Source organism: Narcine bancroftii, chromosome 1 (genome assembly GCF_036971445.1).
Source record: "Narcine bancroftii isolate sNarBan1 chromosome 1, sNarBan1.hap1, whole genome shotgun sequence".
NCBI lineage: Eukaryota > Metazoa > Chordata > Chondrichthyes > Torpediniformes > Narcinidae > Narcine > Narcine bancroftii.
Window position 1 is genome coordinate 259,827,041 of NC_091469.1, and position 20,401 is coordinate 259,847,441.

The 20,401-nt window shown below is 41.1% G+C and overlaps 1 protein-coding gene across 3 annotated transcripts in view; it reads right to left on the reverse strand.

The window, feature by feature from the left end:
* Window positions 1-423: 423 nt before the first annotated feature.
* The window catches only part of LOC138742330 (potassium voltage-gated channel subfamily KQT member 1), an 844,658-nt gene continuing 824,680 nt past the window's right edge, over window positions 424-20,401 (reverse strand). For all 3 annotated transcript variants that reach the window (XM_069896622.1, XM_069896604.1, XM_069896614.1), the window contains one exon: window positions 424-6,233. In XM_069896622.1, coding sequence (XP_069752723.1) covers window positions 6,033-6,233 — 201 coding nt within the window. In that variant the 3' untranslated portion in view covers window positions 424-6,032. The remainder of the gene's footprint in view (window positions 6,234-20,401) is intronic.

Here is a 20,401-nt window from a genome sequence, read left to right on the forward strand (position 1 = left end):
ACAATATTTCCTAAATCTTGCTAATTAAATATAAAATTGGACAACAACGGTCAGCAAATCAGATTGGAAAATTTAATTTCTCCCTGCTAAATATGCAAATTGTTCCAGGAGAGCCTCATTTTCACAAGATTTTATGCATGGCATCAAGACAGGTGTCATTTTATATGATACACGAATGTCTGCAGTCACTGTGATTGTAGTAAAAACACAAAAATGCTGGAGAAACTCAGCAGGTCTTGCAGGGTCCATCAGAGGTATGGAACCAACATTTCAGGCCTAAGCCCTCAATCATGCCTTGCTGAAGGGCTCAGGCTCAAAATGTTGGTTCTATATCTTTACCTCTGATGGACCCTGCAAGAGCTGCTGAGTTTCTCCAGCATTTCTTTGCGTTTTTACAGGTGTCATTTAAAACTAGACTGCAGGTAAAAGAAGATTGCTTTTATTTGAGGCATGATACCAAATTGGCATCTTCAAATTTACACATAATATTTGAGTTAAAAAAGATAACATCATTATAAAATTGAGCTTATAAATCAGAGCCTGAGTTCCAGATAGTTTGCTTCATTCATAGGTTTCTGAGCAGCAAGTTTGAAATGAAGAAAAAAAACAATCCTTAAAAAGTCACTGAAACATTAAGTCAACTCAGTACTGAAACACAGGGAGAGTCCCATGGGATAGAAGTGACAGGAGATGGGAAGAAGGGAAAAGGAACGGAAGAGATGAATAAATAGTGGAGTGAAAAGAGGCAGGCGAAGCCAAAAGAGAGTGGAAAAGAGGATAAAAAGGAATTGGGATGGTAGAAGGGCAGAAATAGGAAAATACATTTGAGGATGGAAAGAAAAATAAAGGAAGGAAGGGAACAAGGGGAAGAAATAAGGAAAGCATCTGTGCTTCAAGGGGCTGGTTTGATACCACCATTGTTTTAAAAAAATAGGAATGGGCACCAAATGTGAATGAATAAAAAGAGAGAGGTTAGAGAAAGATAGGAATGAACTGAGGGTGAAAGAAAATGACTTGAGGGTAGGTTGCAGAAGGAAGCGTATCTCACTGCCCATTATGAAAGTGATGGGCGTAATTGAGAAAAATAATTTATAAAGATTATAAGAAACCCCAGGTTGTTTTTAACAGTAGAAAATCATCATACATGTTCTATGTTTTTTTTTACATATACACAATAGAACTCTTCAATTATTTTGTAATTTGCCATGTGAGTTTGAGAAGTTGTCAATGGCAAACAGATCCTTCAGTAATCATCAATAATCTTGGGAGGCACCAAGTGACTTCACCCTCAAAAAGAAAATGATCAATTTTCGTGTTTTGTGCAATAATCATGGCATTATTTATAAATTTGAGATGTACTGGACGTCATTGAATTTCTCTAGCTTAGAATATCATAGGTTCCCTGTCTTGCAAGTCCTTTGAACTATATTTATAGTTGGCACAGTGGCTCAATATTCAAGTTCCGCATGCTCCTCTCCTATCTCCCAAAATGATGCATCAATTCTATAATTTGACTTCCAGGACTCACTTGCTTGAATATCTCCCTCTTCCCTTGCAAAAATCACCCTTCTCTCTACCCCTATCACTTGGTGGAGAGTTGCCGGGATGTTGGGTGGATGAAATACTCATTTCAATGGTAGCAAGATGATCAAACCCTTCAGTAAACAGGATAATGAGTATAAATACACGGGGAACACTGGGGCAGGACCAGTAAACACTGGCACAGAACTTAAGTCTTGCTGTAAGCCTTAACAGACAAGGTGAGTGGCTAAATGATTAAAATTAATCTCAATTTTGATGTTATTAAAGCTGCACGCGACTGTGGTTCTCCAGAATTGCGACTGACATTTTACCTCTTATCCTGCCCGAGGGTGTCAAAGTAAATTTCTTTAGCCCACTTACTGATGACATTATTAAAATTAGCTGAGATTTACCCAAACTCTTTCCACAGACTAAGTATTCCTGAATGCAATGCAGAAAAAGTTTAACTGCAGAGCGAGAGAGAGAGAGAGGGGGGGGGGGTGGGTGGTGGGGGGTATCAAATTCCAATTTTAGATTTCCACCCACTCATCAATCATTGAAATTTGAGCAACTGATGGAAATATTTGACTCCTAGTGGTTGCAAAGAGTCTTCACTTTAATTGCACTTCCCTTGTAGGACAGGCTTTTCAAGTGGTCAGTCCCAAACATATTCCTTGAACATCCTGCTCAATTTTGATTTCATTGTGATTGGATTTCATTTGGCTTTGATTGTGGTTTGCAGCACCCCTCATTTCTAGTGAATTTTCTCTTCTAGGACAGCAAACTGTTTGTTCTGTATCTCTCAAATAATCCTCTGATTAGTTGTTGCACACAGTAACAGTAATTCCAGTGGCTTGCAGTCACATTAGCTAAAGAGAAATAGACTGCTGGGTCTTTGATTCTTGAATGACCTGATGATTTGATCTTAGAAGGCAGGTTAAATTTCCACCCGGCATTTTAAATGAATCACCACTGAGTTGATGGGTCTTTTGCAATCAGTGGACATTGGTGACACGAGAGAATGTGGATACTGGAATATAGAACAAAAAAAAACTGCAGGAGGAACTCAGCAGATCAGGCAACATCTGTCGAAGGAAATGGAAGTAAAATGTTGACAGTCAACAGCCAGTCTGCTTCAGGATTGAGAAAGGAGAGAGAAAGCAGACTCTATTAAAGAGAAGAGGGGAGAACTCAGTGCATGATAGCTGGAGTGAGGAGGGGAAAAGAATGACAGATAGTTGGAGGCAGGTGGGATGGAGTTGGGAGATTGATAGGTGGAAATAAAGATGGGGAAGGGAAGCATAAAGGTGGAGGCAGCTGTGGGAGGAAGTAGATTACTGCAGCTATGTAATGGATGGCAGAAGGAGGTGTCATGGTGTGACGGGCATGTGGGTGGTGGGCTGGTGAAAAAAGTGGTGAAGGGAAATGGATAGTGAATACGAAAGGACCTAGGTAAATGAAGAAAGACCATGTTACTTGAAATTGGAGACTTCAATCTTCACACAACCAGGCAGAGTGTGAGGTGCTGTTCTTCCGATTTGCATTTGGGTTCACTCTAGCAATAGAAAAGATCCAGGAAAGAAAGGTTGGTATGGGGATGAAGGGCAGGAATTAAAATGGTAAGCAGCAAGAGCTCCGGCTAGCACATGAGGACAGAGTGCAGATGTACGGCAAACCAGTTGTCTAGTTGCTTGGTCTCACTGATGTAAAGTAGGCCCTGACACTGTAATTGACCAAAAATAGAACTCAGGGATGCATCCTCAAGATTCGGGGATGAGGATGAGTTGGAACTGTGGAATTCTTTGCTCAAGGAAGCAACAGAAGCTGCTTCATTAAAAATATTTAAGATACAGGTAGATAGATTTTTGCATGGTTAAGGGAATTAAGGTTTATGGGTAAAGGTAGGTAGATGGAGTTGAGTCCATGGCCAGATCAACCATGATCTTACTAAATAGTGGAACAGGCTCGACAGGCCAAATGACCTACTCCTCCTTCTGTTTCTTATGTTTTAAGTAGCAGCTGGATTGATGCTATAAAAATCAGCTGCAGAAAAGCAGGAAAGGGCACAATGAAAATTGTGCCCTGTTATGTAATGGAGGACAGAGAGTTTACATCTTTATATTAACTGTGACTGAAGACAATGGAAATAAAATTTGGTACAGACTTAAAAAGGTGATTGGTTTACTACCACTTGTTTCCCATCTCAGTGTACAAGCTTCCTGTGACCCGGTGAGTTTCCTAATGATGCCCTGTTTTCCTGTCACATCCCAAGGATGTATGGGTGGGAAGGTTGATTGGCCACTGCAAAGTACCCTTGGGGCATTTTTGTAGTTAGTATTTGAGGGCAACTGATGTGTATATGGGGAGAATGAAAAAGATGAAAAAATATGGTGAGAGGGAAAAGATTTAAAATGTCTTATTCTTCACACAGAGGATTGTGGGGACATGGAATGATTTGCCAGAGCAAGTGGGAGAGGTAGGTACAATTGTGACATTCAAAAGACATCTGGATAGGTATGTGAAGATGAATGGTTTACAGGTATAAACGTGGGCAAATAGGTCTAGCTTAGTTAGCACACAGAAGTTCAGTTGAAGGCCGTTTCATTGTGGTAGAACTCTATGACTGAAAGTGGGGAATGAGATGGTGAGATCTGTGACCTAGTATCATCTCAATGGGCTGAAATTATCCCTTCATGAGGAAATTTGGAAATCACACCAGGTGAGAAATTCCCAAAGTGAATGTTCTTGAAATGATGACTGCATTGATATAAACCATGACTTATCTTACTTGAAGAAAGTTGGCTTGGTTACCTGAAGGATCTCCAGAAAGGGCGATGAGGAAAACTCAATAGGGTCTAGAACTAATATATCACTTGTCAGTAGTTTCTGGTTGTACTTGCAACCTGTGGGATGGTCTACCAGTCCAGCTAAAAGGAGAAGTGCGGCTCTAGATATAGCAACCAATTTGCCTGACGTCCTTCAAATATAAAACAGGGAAGTAAAACCAAGCAAAATGATCACACCAAGTACTGTGTTCAGTTTTGGTCACCATGTTACAGAAAATACATCGTCAAGCTGGAGAGAGTACAGAGAAAATTTACAAGAATGTTGCCAGGATTCAGGGGCCTGAGCTCTAGGGAAAGGTTGTACAGGCCATGAGGATGAGAAGTGACCTCAGAGGTCTAGAAAATCATGAGGCAAATAGATTGGTACCTTGGTACTGGGGACTCTTACACTATACATCTTAATATTTTATGTGTTTAACTTCTATCTTAACTTAGGCTCCATGGTCTTGGAGAAACATTATCTTGTCTTTACCGTGCAAACACAATGAAAAAAGGTGACTTGACTTGGGTGAACATAGTCTTTTGCTCAGAAGAGGGGAATCAGTATCCAGAGGAATAGGCTGAAAGAGAGGGGCAAAAGATTGAATAGGAACCTGAGGGCAATTTTTTTTCACACAGAGGGTGGTGAATGTATGGAATGATCTGCCAGAGGAGATAGTTGAGGTAGGTGATACTGCAATATTGGACAGAGACATGGGTAGGATGCATTTAGAGGGACATACACTATAAGCCAAACGCAGGCAGCTGAGACCAGTGTAGGTGGGAAAATTTGGTCGGCATGGGTAAGATGGGCTGACGGGCCTGCTTTCACGCTGTATGACCCCATGATTCGAGGAAGCACTGTATATTTAACATAAACATACATATCCTGAAATGGTGTTGAAAACTGAACACCCACCTGGCCACTTGGAATGAGCTGAGATAAAAAAGCTTCCAATAAGTTATTGGTAAACATCCCTTCACTGGGCCACACCAACCTGTCTACCTGGAGTAAACTGGGATAAAAGCTATCAGCAAACATCAATCTACTGGGCTCTGGGAAATTTACTTGTGACCTACATTGCCTGTGCATTACTCCTGCAGATACCATTCCTACATAGTAAAATAAACAAAAGGGACATGAAATTTTCACAGTTAAATAAGTCTGATGCAGTCACTGAACAGTTTGGGGGAAAGATTGCACTGACATAAAGTAAGTGTTCATATTGTTTTCATCAATCATTCCATATTTAGATTTTTGCAATTATATCAAATCTGTTCTATAAAGGACTACAACAGGTCTTAACATCTATCAAGTCTTTTCCTTCAGTTTGACAGATGGATCAAGCATCAATTTCACTGTTCCCTAAACATGCCACTGGAGGAGTGTTTGAAATGTACTTGGGAGAAGTCGGAGGCTCTGAGAGACATGCTTCGAAGAAATTGTTTTCAAAACTGATGGAATCCATTAACTAGGTTCGGAAGGGACATTTATGCCAAGAAGGCAGACAGAGTCTAACGATGGCTGGTTTCAAGTTTCATACACTGCATCAGTGCACTGCCAGCTCCTCAAGATCTGTGTCATTTACAGTATATGTATAACCTTGAGGTTTATTGTACGATATTCAAATGGTCTCTTGCAATCTCTTGTAGGTGGCAGTATTTGAAACAGCAGACAAATGAATTTCAGGCCATGTTGTCTTGATCTTTCCTGTGCACGATCAGCTGCTCGTAGCTGGGTAGAGAGCTGTGTGCCGAGGCAACGGCCTGTAAAACGGTTTCTTGTGCCGGGTGTTGGGCCTGCAAGTGTGAGTGTTCCTCCTGGCTGGCAACCAGTCGGTGCAGCATATCTGTGATGGTGTTTAACTTCTGATCCATGTCCAAAACCTACCAAAGAAAGGAGGCACAATCACTTAAGCAGTTTGACAAAGAGGCCAAACCAGAAGATTGCTATCAGCTGGGTTTTAACACATCAACTTCATTCATCTGTTATATAGGGATCAAACCATAAAACAGTACCAGCAATCTCCTCAACTTCATCACATCCCCAAGAACAAGCCAGCCATTCGGAGGACTCATGCACAGTTTTCTTAAAGGTCAGTTTGCAGCTAGCCAGTTCCCACAAACTGAACCGTGCTGTTGTCCTGCTAATTTGCTTAAGTGATGATTCGAGTGAAGGGTTAACTATTGGTCAGCATGCCAAAGAGAACATCCCTGCCTCTCTTGTGCTGTGGGATCTTTTACATCCATATGTAATTGCAATAAGTGCTATGGTTTTCCAAAGAAAATTACTCTGGATCACTATCCATTGTCTCACCCTCCCCCCACCCTCCCCTCAAAACCTTGAAGCTCTGGTCTGCAATCCATCCTCAGGAATACCACTGGTTTGAAGTAACAGATGAACATTCTGCTAAATCTTATTTGGTTGAGAGAGACATTTGTACATTGGTTTGCAAATCCCACGAGCAGGAAGATGTTTGATATGGCCTTCCTCTTTACAGCATCTGTAAGTTCTAAAGCTCACCAAATGGGTGAGAGAAGACTTCCATCAAATATGGCTTTGAACAATGTCTCACTGGATCTTCACATGTCGATGTCCCTTACACCTCAAACAATGATAACTATCACAACTGCACTCTCTCCCCTACCAAAACTTCACCCACCAAGTAGAAAATGAGATCCTGCAGATGTCACAGAAACAATAATATGAAAGGCTTACATCCAACCTTTTTCCGTTCTCAACTCATTTGAGTCCAGTGTTGGCAGGGATGGGGGGGGGGGGGGGGGGGGAAACACATGAAGAAACCTGGCACAAGGGCCTAACTCAAGTTGGCAAAATCTATGACCCCCAGAGGCAGCATAAACACTAACCAGAATTCAGTGATCCTTGCTGGTCCTTTCCAAAGCAGCAAGTCCTGGTTTGAATTGAATAATTTGCTTGCCTTGCAGCTATGATCAGAATTTAAAGTAGTTTAAACCATGAATTACTATACAATCTTCCATGAGTGTGGAAGGTGATAAACATTTGCAACTTCCTTCTTAGCTGACTTGTTAATCCTGAAGCATTCAGCCCAAACTTGCTAAGTTTTTGTGACCAAAATTCAGAACTGGTGAAGTTACAGATTAATGGAGTCACACTGAAAGAATTATGGCCTTGAAATTCAATTGAACGACGCTTTTTTGTGACCTCATTTAAAGCTTTTTGATATTAATAGCAACGAAGGAGTTGGAATTGCAGAATGAAATGAGGGCGATTACCCTTCTCAGTTCTTGACTTGTCGAGAAGCCTTTTGAATTCAGTAAGTAACAGGAAAACTACCCCACCAGATTAGCACAGTGGAATATGTTTGTTGTTGGGGTTCGCTACACTCCATAATAAAAAGCAATAAATATCCAAATGCAACAACCTCTGCTACGTCTGGCCTTGGGATTTTGGTGGAAAATAACGAGTGCCACAAAAATGCCAACGCTCAACAACATGGGGCAAGAGACTCATTTGATGACACCCTGAAGATTTTCCAACCATCGACAAGTTAGAATAGAATAGCTTCACTTCCCTCAGTAAGTGCAGCTCCAATAATAATCAAGAGGGTCAACACCATCCAAGACAAAACAACCTGTTTGATTGTCGCCACCCCTTCCCCACCCCCCCCCCCCCCCCAACTCTTGGTGCCACTTCACTGCAGTGATTACCAACAGTAAGTACAATCTCCACCCTACCTGCACAGCACCTCCTCCACTTTCAACCAGTGAGTCCCACCCCGAAGATATGAATGTGATTTCTGCACGTTCCCCAGGTTAGGCACCATTCTGCTTTGGAGAGATATTCTGCTTTGTCATCTGAGAGACACAATACTGGACCATTTTTTCAACAGGGACTGCCTTATTTCATTGGCAATAACTCACACCACCTTTTCTAGGGCAATGAGGAATATGCAAAAATGCTAGATATTCCCACGAATGAAAAAAATAGGGGCTGCATGTGGGGGTCTGATGAACCCCATCTGCTATAATGCTGAAAGAAGGAAGGAATGTAGCAATGTAATTCTGATTTGCGGGTCCTTGAAGCATAGAGAAGGATCACCATGAATGAATGTCCTAGTTATATATGGAAAGCTATATTTAGTCAGATGTAATTACACTGTTCAGATACAGGATGAGGCAGAAAAGCTCTGAGGAATTAAACAAAAGAGTGCTTTGGGGAACATTTTATTATGTTGAAGACTATATAAATTGCAAGTTGCTGTGGTTGTACATTAAACAGTTAAATCAAACCACAACGAACCAGCCGGGGCATGTTTTTTTCTTTCACTCTCACCAATGAACAAACTCTTATGTGTTAATCTTCTTGTGGTTTGCACAAATTGCAGATTACAGCACATTTTTTCCCAAGACCCAGACTTTTCTCCCCATAACCTGGCCAGGTAATTTATTTTGATTATAGAAAATAGGTTTTATGCAAACAGGGGAGTCAATGGGCAGAGAATTTCACAATGCGGGAGGTGGGAGAGTCAGCATTGTTTGGCCAGGTGTACCAGTGAGATTAGCATTCTGCCTCTGTTGCAGGCCAATGCTCCTGAGCTGTTTTAATTACTAGCTAAACTAGGGACCGGGTCGAGGTGCAAATCCCTGCCCCTGCTGTTCCTTTCAAATACAGGTCTACAGTTTAATATTGATTTCTGCGTTGACAATGTAATTGGAATTGTGTGAAAATGGAATTCCCAAAGTTACCAGACATGCTAGGGATGCATGAGTGAGTGACTTTCTGACAAAGAATCTTGCTAACAGGGCATGTCTATTCAATTCGAGAAAATGGACTGGGCCTTGGTTTAATATCTTATCGGAAGGACAGTACCTCAGCCAGTCCAAAGTCACGCTGGGGCAAGGCTTCACCCATGAAGCTCTGAATCAGAAGCAAAAATGTTGGCATTGAGTCACACTGACCATGAAACAGCAACTAAGGAACAAGTAACACTTCTAATTGAACAAAATGACAAAGCGCGTGCTATTTGCCCATTTAGGGTGTGTTTAGTTTAAGAAGTATTCATGATAAATACAAAGAAATATAATGCTCCAAAGGAACAAGTTTTGGAGGAGTCCAGTCAGGTGGCCTGGGGCTCTGCTATTTCAGAGCTTTTTGCCTCCTCCTGAGAGCAGGTTCCATTGTAGTCAATGGCAAAGCTAGGATTTCAGTCAGATCCCAGCCTTGAAAAGGAACATTCAGCTTGCGCCCTTGAATCCGACTCTCTATTTCCCCTAATCACATCTCATCTTACACTCGTCTGTGCCTTCTGGCAGGTCACTGCTTTGGAATGTTTAAATATTACAGGTGCAGATCTTTTCTGCTAATAGTTTTTATGCTCATTGATAACCTGTTTTCCTAACCAGGCCCTGTGCACAAGCTCTCCACTTACCAAACTCTCACATTCACGTTATTCGTGCTAAGTTATGTTGAACCTGAACTCCCACACTCCAGAAACACTGTGCATAAAAAAAACCATGCTGCCACTTGTCCCATCATTCATCCTGTGGCAATTGGAATGGATCAGTTAAGCCAGGCCTTTACCTATTTACCTCATGGACTCAGCACTTTCATTAGATTGTTTGTTCTAGTCCAGTGGTTCTCCACCTTTTTTTTCAACTCACAGACCATAGTAATCTCTATCCCATCAGTGTCCTGTGATTAGTAAGGGATTGCTTAAGGTGGTATGTGGGTGAAAAGAAAAAGTTTGAAAACCACTGTTTTAATCGTACCTAATTGACTCGTTATGTGCATGGTTTCATAACTCCAAAGGAAATGGGCCAATGACAATATTTCTCAAGCAAAATATTTCAGTAACAATTGGGTCTAGAGCAGTGATTCTCAACTTTCCCTTCCCACCCACATACCACCTTAAGCAAACCTTTACTAATTACAGAGCACTGATGGCATAGCGATTACTCAAAGTGGTACGTGAGTAGAAAGAAAAAGGTTGAGACACCAGGGATCTGAACACATCAGAATCAGAATTTATTGTCAGGATCATGTCACAAAATTTGTTGTCTTTTGGCAGCATCACAGTGCAAACATTTATATATAAACTTTGTTACAAAATAAATAAAAATAGTGGAAGAAAATGTCAAAGTAAGGCAGTGGTTCATTGTTCATTCAGGAATCTGATGGCAGAGGGGAAGAAGCTGTCCTTGTGCAGTTGACTGCTCATCTTCATGCTCTTAATGGTAGCAGAGTGAAGAGGGCATGGCCTGGGTGATGGGGGTCCTTGAGGATAGCGGACTTTCTTAAGACACCATCTCGAGTAGATGTTCTCAATGGTGACGTCGCAGGCTGAGCTAACAACCCTCTTCCTAGATTTCCTTGTCCTGAGCATTGCCACTTCCACACCAGACAATGATACAACCAGCCAGAATAGTCTCCACGGTACACCTGCAGATGTTTCCAAGGGTCTTCAGTGACATAACGAATCTCCTCAAACTCTTTACAAAGTATTGCTGTTGGCGAGCCTTCTTCATGATTGCGCCAACACAGAGGCTGCAGGACAGATCCTCAGTGATGTTGATACCCAGGAATTTGAAGTTCTTGACCCTCTCCACTGCCAACCCTTCAATGTTCCCCATTCTTGAGGAACAAAACAATTCTGAGCATTTTCAGAAGCAGAAATGGAAAAGCTGATTTATTTCCACATGCTCAAGCGTTGAGACCAATTTAAGTATCCCTATAAGCAACCCAGTTATCTCAGGATACACAAGAAAATCGGAGCAGGAGTAGGCCACCTGTGCCTTCACGGCTATTCTGCCTTTCAATACCATTACAATTGATCTGTTCCAGGCTTCAATTCCTCTTCAGTTGCAGTTCCCTGCACCTCTCAAATCTCTGATTGAGCAAAAACTTATCTCTCTCCTCCTTAAATATCTCCAAATGATCTGGCCTCCATAACCCTCTGAGTGGAGAATTCTTGAGAATCACCACACTCTGTGAGAAGAAATTCTGATGCACCTCAGACTTAAATGATTGTTAACCTCTCAAAAGGATAGATGAGAACATATTTATTTTGTGAATCATCCGAGGAGCATTGGAGGGAACAGTATAAGATAAAATTTGACACTCACCCAGCTATGTAATAATGTGGATGAGCAGAAGTTAGGTCAAAGAGCTGGATCTTAAACAAAATATTAAATGGGGAAAGGAATGTGGAGAAGCAGATGTGTTTAGGAAGACAAGAAGAAAGATTAAATCCTGAGTGGTCAAACATATGGCTGTCAACATTGAAGCAATTAATATTTCTGATGTACATAATGCTAGTGTTGTAAGAACTCCAATAAGTTGTAGGACTGGTAGGATGAAAAAGGTGACAAACATGGGGAGTGGGCAAAGCCCATGATTAATTGAAAGTGAAGGACAATTACCTTAAAATGGAAGTTTTGATTTATTGATCACGGTCAGTCAACAAAGAAATGTGATTTGATGCAAAGAAAGATACAGTATGTAGAATTTATGCAGACTTTTAATTTATGCAGAGTTTTAATTTATGCAGAGTTTTAATTTATGCAGAGTTTTAATTTATGCAGAGTTTTAATTTATGCAGAGTTTTAATTCATGATGGTTGGATCACTGGAGTCTGGTTGGAAATACATTCAAACATTCGGGACTAAAAGGCATAGGAAAAAATTTCACCCAGAGAGGAAGAAAGGGATGAAAGGCAGTGGAAGTAAGGCAGTGTCATGGACATGGAAGAAAACAGTCTTCATGTTGATCCAGGCCTGTGGTCAATCCCCTACGTCTCAGTCGCAAAGGATTCAGTGCAACCCCAGGCAGTTGCCAGGACTGATAAAACCAGTGCCCGGGAAATAGATTCTGAAATGAGGACCTCTCCAGTTAAGACACATGACAGACCTCAATTCCTTCATTTAAGAAATACACAATTCTCTCATTATCTTGAATAAATATCTTCACTCAACATCACTGAAGCGAGATTAGCAGTTTAACGTTCATGGGATCTTCAAATGCAGCAAGTTATCATAGAACAGCAATGGGCATTTCTTATCAAAATAACTCGTGGATGAGACACGTTGAGCTGTTCTTCTCAAATAAGTGCTAAAATAGCAGCAAAAGAAGAATTTGAGATTAACTATTTTGCAAAAAAAAAAATGTGCATGGCAAAGATTTCACATTAAGTATTTCTGATATTCAACCAACCAGAGAAATATATTAATTGGATTAAAGCATTATATAAGGGACTATTGGCGAAGGAGACAGTTAATGGATATATATCGAGTGGCCCGGCGAGGTGAAGTGAGCGGCCCGGCGAGCGGAGGTGAGGTGAGCGGCCCGGCGAGGTGAACGGCCCGGCGAGGTGAGGTGAGGTGAGCGGCCCGGCAAGCGGAGGTGAGGTGAGCAGCCCGGCGAGCGGAGGTGAGCGGCCCGGTGAGCGAGCAACGCGGCGAAGGAGTGGGACTTCAGGCTTTGGCTCAACAGGCTTAGGTGAAAGCAGGCGAGGAGAAAGGTAAGCGGGATTATTTTAACTCAGTCATGCCTTTGGGGTTAGTGCTTTGTACTGGGTGTCAGATGTGGGAACCATGGGTGAGTTCCACCCTCCCAAATAGCCACATCTGCGTCGGGTGCACCGAGATGCAGTTCCTTAAGGACCGAGTTGGGGATCTGGAGCTGCAGCTTGAGGACCTGCAGCTGGTAAGGGAGAATGAGGAGTTAATAGATTCAACTTTCAGGGAAATAGTTACCCCGAGACCAGATGTGTCAGGCAAGTGGGTAATTGTCAGGGGAGGGAAGAAAAATGCCTGGAAAATGGAGAGCATACCTGTGACTACCCCTCTCAGCAACAGGTATATTGTGTTGGATGCTGTTGAGGGAGATGACCTGACAGAAGCTGCCCACAGAGACTGGGTCGCTGGCATTGAGCCTGGCATGGTGGTACAAAAGGTAAGGTGGAATGCAGTGGTCATTGGGGACTCCATTGTCAGAGGTACAGACAAAAGATTCTGTGAGCCAGATAGGTATACCTGCATGGTGTGCTACCTCCCTGGTGCAAGGGTACGGGATATCTCAAATTGGGTCCAGAGAATTTTGAAAGGAGAGGGCGAGCAGCCTGATGTCTTGGTACATGTGGGTACCAATGACATAGATCAAAAGAGGGAGGAGGTACTGAAAAAGGATTACAGCAAGCTAGGACGGAAGCTAAGAAACAGGACCGCCAGGGTGGTGATCTCTGGATTGCTACCTGTGCCAAGTGCAACTGAGGACAAAAATGGAAGGTTAAGACAAATGAATGTGTGGCTGAGGGGCTGGTGTAAAAGACAGGGTTTTGGCTTCTTGGACCATTGGGATCTCTTTTGGGGAAGGCATGACCTTTACAAGAAGGATGGGTTACACCTAAACCCAAAAGGGGTCAATATATTGGGAGCTAGGTTTAGTACAGCCGTCGGATGCAGTTTAAACTAATTTGCAGGGGGATGGGAACCTGTATGATAGGGCAAAGGACAGGAAAGATAAAATAGGAAAAGTTGGGTTAGGCAGCGAAAGTAAAAAATCAGAAAGAGCAAGGAGGGTGAAAAAAGCAAATCTGAAGGCTTAATGCAAGAAGCATTCAGGACAAGGTAAATGAATTGGCTGTGGAAATTGAGACAAACAAATACGATTTGATTGGGATTACAGAAGCATGGCTGCAAGGTGGGCAAGCCTGGGAACTTAACATCCCGGGATATACAATATTTAGGAGGGATCGGCAAGAAAGAAAAAGGGGTGGGGTAGCATTGATGGTGAGAGAAGGGACCAACATGATTGACAGGAAGGATATTAACTCGGAAGATGTGGAATCTATATGGGTAGAACAGAGGAATAGCAAGGGGCGGAAAACGTTAGTGGGGGTGGTTTATAGGCCTCCAAATAGTAATGTAAAGGTGAGGGAAGGCATAAAAAGAGAAATTAGAGAAGCGTGCAATAAGGGAACAGCTGTCATCATGGGAGATTTTAATTTACATATAGATTGGACTAGTCAAATTAGTAAAAATACTGAGGAGGAGGAATTCCTTGAATGTTTACGGGACGGTTATCTAGACCAATATGTCGAGGAACCAACTCGGGAGCAGGCCATTTTAGACTGGGTATTATGCAATGAAAAGGGGCTAATCAGCAATCTTGTTGTACGAGGCCCTTTGGGTAGGAGCAATTACAATATGATCGAATTCTCACTCGACATGGAGAGTGAAGAAATTAAAACCGAGAGTAAGGACATGAATTTAAATAAAGGGAATTATGATGGTATGAGAAAGGAGTTGAGTAAGATTGATTGGGTGGTGTTTATGGGGGCTGGGTTTGACAGTGGATAGACAATGGAAAGCATTCAAAGATCTAATGGAAGAATTCCAGAAATCGTTTATACCGGTTTGGCATAAAAATAAACCAAAAAAGGGAAATTCGAGACAGCATTAGGTCCAAAGAGAGAGCATATCAATTGGCCAAAAAAAGTACCAAATCCGAAGACTGGGAACAGTTCAAGATGCAGGAAAGGAAGACAAAGGGATTAATCAAGAGGGCAAAAATAAATTACGAAAGTAAGAATGCAGCAAACATAAAAACCAACTGCAAAAGCTTTTATAGATATGTCAAGAGGAAAAGATTGGTGAAATCCACAGTAGGTCCCTTGCAGTCAGAATCAGGGGAATATATAATGGGGAATAAGGAAATGGCAGACCAATTAAATTCTTACTTTAGTTCTGTTTTCACAAGAGAGGATACAAATAACCTCCCAAGGATGTTGGGAAACATAGAGACTAATGCAAGGGAGGAGCTGAAAGAAATCAGTATCTCTAAGGACATGGTCTTGGGGAAATTGAAGGCCAATAAATCCCAAGGGCCTGATAATCTACATCCTAGGGTATTTAAGGAAGTGGACATTCAGATAGCAGATGCTTTAAAAATTATTTTCCAGAACTCAATAGACTCAGGATCTACCCATGGATTGGAGGGTAGCTAATGTCACCCCACTATTTAAAAAGGGGGGTAGAGAAAAAACGGGAAATTATAGGCAGGTGAGCCTTACATCAGTAGTGGGCAAAATGATGGAATCCATTATTAAGGATGTAATAGCGGAGCATATGACTAGCAGAGAAGGGATCGGACAGAGTCAATATGGATTTACAAAAGATAAATCGTGCTTGACAAATCTATTGGAATTCTTTGAGATGGTGACAGGTAAAATAGATGGAGGAGAGCCAGTGGATGTGGTGTACCTGGACTTCCAAGAGGCCTTCGATAAGGTCCCACATAAATGACTGGCATGCAAAATCAAGGCTCATGGGATTGGGGGCAAGGTATTGATGTGCATTGAGAACTGGCTGGCAGATAGAAGACAGAGAGTTGGGTTAAACTGCTCATTTTCTGAGTGGCAGGTGGTGACCAGTTGTGACCAGTTTTCTGAGTGGCAGGTGGTGACCAGACAGGGATCTGTCCTGGGACCCCAGCTGTTCACAATTTACATTAATGATCTAGATGAGGGGATTAGATGTAATATCTTCAAATTTGCAGACGATACTAAGCTAGGAGGGGTTGTGTGCACTGAAGAGGGGGTCAGGAAGTTCCAGTGTGATTTGGATAAATTGGGTGACTGGGCAGATACATGGCAAATGCACTACAATGTGGATAAATGTGAGGTTATCCACTTTTGTAATACAAACCAGCGGGCAGATTACTATTTGAATGGCAATAGATTGGGAGATGGGGAAGTGCAGAGAGACCTAGGGGTACTTGAGCACCAGTCACTGAAGGCAAGCACGCAGGTACAGCAGGCGGTTAAAAAGGCAAATGGTATGTTGGCCTTCATATCAAGAGGGTTTGAGTATAGGAATAAGGATACCTTCCTGCAGCTGTACAGAGCCTTGGTGAGACCACACCTGGAGTATTGTGTGCAGTTTTGGTCACCTTATCTGAGGAAAGATGTTCTTGCAATGGAGGGAGTGCAAAGGCGATTCACCAGGCTGATACCTGGAATGGCAGGAATATCTTATGAGGAAAGATTGCGCATTTTGGGATTGTACTTGCTGGAGTTTAGAAGATAGAGACATATAAAATTCTGGCAGGACTGGACAGAATGGATGCAGAAGGGATGTTTCCAATGGTGGAGGAGTCCAGAACCCGGGGCCCTGGTTTGAGGATAATAGGCAAGCCATTTAGGACCGAGATGAGGAGGAATTTCTTTACCCAGAGGGTGGTGAATCTGTGGAATTCCCTGCCACAGAGAGCAGTAGAAGCAGGTTCATTAAATATATTTAAGAGGGAATTTGATATATTTCTTCAGTATAAGGGAATTAGGGGTTATGGAGAGAAGGAGGGGATGGGGTACTGAACTTTAAGATCAGCCATGATCTCATTGAATGGCAGAGCAGGCTCGAAGGGCTGAATGACATACTCCTGCTCCCATCTTCTATGTTTCTATATCAAACCAATTTAAAATAAGCAGGTCATCTAGGCAGGGATGTCCATTATCTCCCTCACTGTTCGCATTAGCTATAGAACCATTGGCAGAACAGATAAGAACAGAAAATAAAATAAGAGGGATTAAAATAAAAGAGAAGGAATATAAAATCAGTCTATTTGCAGATGACATCATAGTATACTTAACAGAACCAGAATTATCAATAAAAGAATTACATAAGAAATTGAAGGAATATGGAGAAGTATCGGGGTACAAGATCAACGCAAATAAAAGTGAAGCAATGCCAATGAATAATGTGAATTTCACAAAGTTTAAGAAAGAATCACCATTTAAATGGCAAACACAAGCAATCCGATACCTAGGTATTAGATTAGATAATAATCTAGGCCATCTATACAAATTAAATTATCAGCCATTAATGAAGAAATTACAAGATGACTGAGAACATTGGAAAGATTTACCACTAACACTGATAGGAAGGGTAAATTTCATTAAAATGAATATCTTCTGGAAGATACAATAGCTATTTCCATCGTTACCAATTCACCTAACAGAGAAATTCTTGAAGGAGCTAAAGAAAATAATAAGGAAATTCTTATGGAAAGGGGGGAAACTGAGGATAGCGCTAGATAAATTAACAGAATGGTACAAACAAGGGGGCTTACAGCTACCAAACTTTAAGAATTATTATAGAGCAGCACAATTAAGATAACAAGGGAAAAACCAGATTGGACCAGATTATAACTAGATAAAATAGGGGAGAAGGTACCTGAACATATACAAGTGGGATGAAAAGCTGGTGCAACATAGGAATTCACCAGTACTGCACCATCTGCTCAACATTTGGAAGAAGATTCACGTAGAAAGGAATAAAACAAATTATCAACTACCAAAACTAATAGTGACGCAAAATCAACTAATCCCTTTCACAATAGATACACCTTTCCTTTAGAGAATGGGAGAGAAAAGGGATCAAAAGAATAGAAAATTGTTCTTTGGGAAATAAATTATTATCTTTTGAACAAATGAAGTACAAATATGGTATAACTCACAGTAAAATGTTTGCATACCACCAACTGAAAAACTACTTGAAGGACAAATTGGGAAGCAGTCTGAGTTTACCAGAAGGAAGCCGCTTTGAATATGTGATTACAGACACAATGATAATTAAAAGATTTATAACAAACATGTACATCAAACTGCAAGAGAAAGAGAACGATGAAATAAGTTCTAAACCCAAACAAAAGTGGGAACAAGATCTAAACATAAAGATAAAGAATGAAACATGGGAAAAGCTATGCTCCGGAACTATGAGAAATACAATTAACATGAGGTTACGCATGATACAATATAATTGGTTACACAGGCTATACACCATGCCCCAAAAGTTAAATAAGTGGGACCCAACAGTATCAGATAGATGTTTTCGCTGAAAGAAGGAAACGGGAAACACAGTACATGCAATTTGGGCATGTGAGAAAGTGGAAAAGTTTTGGGAAGATCTAAACCAGGTATTAAATAAAATCACAAAAAGCAACATACCAAAAAATCCAGAGATCTTTCTTCTAAGTAATATAAGAAGTAAAGAACTTGGACTCGATTTGGATGAAGCACAAAAAAGATTTATTATGATAACGTTAGCTGTAGGAAAAAAAATGTATTATGCCAACCTGGAAATCAGAAGATAGCCTGAGAATACAGCAATGGTACATAGAAATGAATAAATGTATTCCATTGGAAAAAATAACATATAATTTAAGAAATAACATCACAGTATTTGAACAAATTTGGGAACCGCACATGGAACACAACAGAGAAGTCCTACCGCGGACCTCCACCACCTAAAATGACAGAATGAGAAAAAGACGAAATGAACTGACCCAGTGTGTAAAAGTAGATGATACAATTTTCTTGTTTATTTTCATTGTGTGATGACATTGTTTAATGGATTTAATGTATCATATATGTTGAACTTTGAGTGGGTGGGGAGGGAGGTGGGAAGGAGGGAGGGAAGGGAAGGGCGATAAAGGGGAGAAAATGACACTGCCTATATTCAAGAGGGAAAGGTTTATGTGTATTTTGGTCAATATGCTTTATAGTGTGAAAAGTAAAAAAAATTAAAAAAAGTATTTCTGATATAGTGTCTGAATGGTCAATTTTGTAGATAAAATTTTGCTGATTTACATCACTTCAATTACCATTTTGAAAATGGTAAAATCAGGGGGAACACCATTGGGTTCCTTATCAGAATGCACGTGACAGGCAGGGTGTGCTTCCCATTGGCAGCTCATACCAAATGCTTGCAAACTTGCCGCAATTTCAATGAGCCTTCATACACGAACAACCTGTAAATACAAATTTCAATCTGGTCTCCTCCGAATGTCTGGAGGGTTAGCGTGGGTGTCTGGCACAGACCTTGCAGATAAAAAGTACTGTTTACATTTCTTTCTCTTGTTTATATATTTTTTTAAAATATACATTTCTTTCTTCTTGAAATTCTGCCTAGCTCACTGAAAAAAAGAATCTCAAGTTTGTATGTGATGTCATGTATGACAATAAATATGAACTTTGGACCTCCTGGAGCAGTTGCAGGACACTGGGTTATTTCTACTCGAGGAGAGACGTCATTAACAGCTGAATTGCCTTGATTCTGCCAAACTCAAAAGTTTAGGAGGGCGGTGGGGATGGGGAGGTGGTAGTGTGTGGATAAACTTTTAATGTAGAAGATCATTGTAATCTGGAACCACCAACTGTTGGTAAGAGTGAAATGAACAGAATGAATCAGGGCTTTGAAAAAGGAATTGCCCTGGCAATTGAAAGAGAATAACTTGCTTGGCAATGGAGAAGGAAGGGAAGAATGCAAGTGGCTGTATTCAAGGAACCGATATAAATTCGACGAGCCTAATGATCTCCTCTTGTTCTGGGCTCTAACATTTGCTTGATTTCATACACCACCTGCCTTGTCTGAAGTACATGATATAATGATTATTTGCAATGGTCAGGATTTCTTGCAGGTTCTCGCACCTCTGCCACTTCTTTACCTTTTAGTGGTAAAAATGGGCAAACAGTAACAGTTTGCTAAATCCACCACTTTCCAATTCCATCTGAAAATGTCTCTCTGTTCCTCTCCAGTCCGACTTGGTTCCTAAGTAGCTAAGACAAACTTGTTATTCACTTTCATATTCTCCACTGTATACTTTCCACTTTGTTGCTCTCTGCAGTTCTTTCCAGCTTTTGTCTTTCTACTGCTACTTTTTCTGGTTCTCTCATCCCTCCCCATTCCTTGTACTGCAGCAAATGTTTTTCACTTTTCCCCCTGCCCACCTCACTAAATTTATCAGTTTAAAAAAAAATCTTATGCTGATTTTTCCAAACACTCACGGCACAGCCAAATTTACAAGCTGTTTTAGTTTTTTGTCTTTTTGAACATGACTGTTGTATGTTAGCCATTAGAGTTATAGCCATTGGACCATGCAGCACACACACCAACCTCTCGGCCCACTGTGTCCAGACTGATACACTATTCCCATTCACCAGCACTTGGTGCTTCAGGTACTTGTCTAAATACTTCCTTGCTATTGACCTCCACCACTAATTTGATAAGAGCGT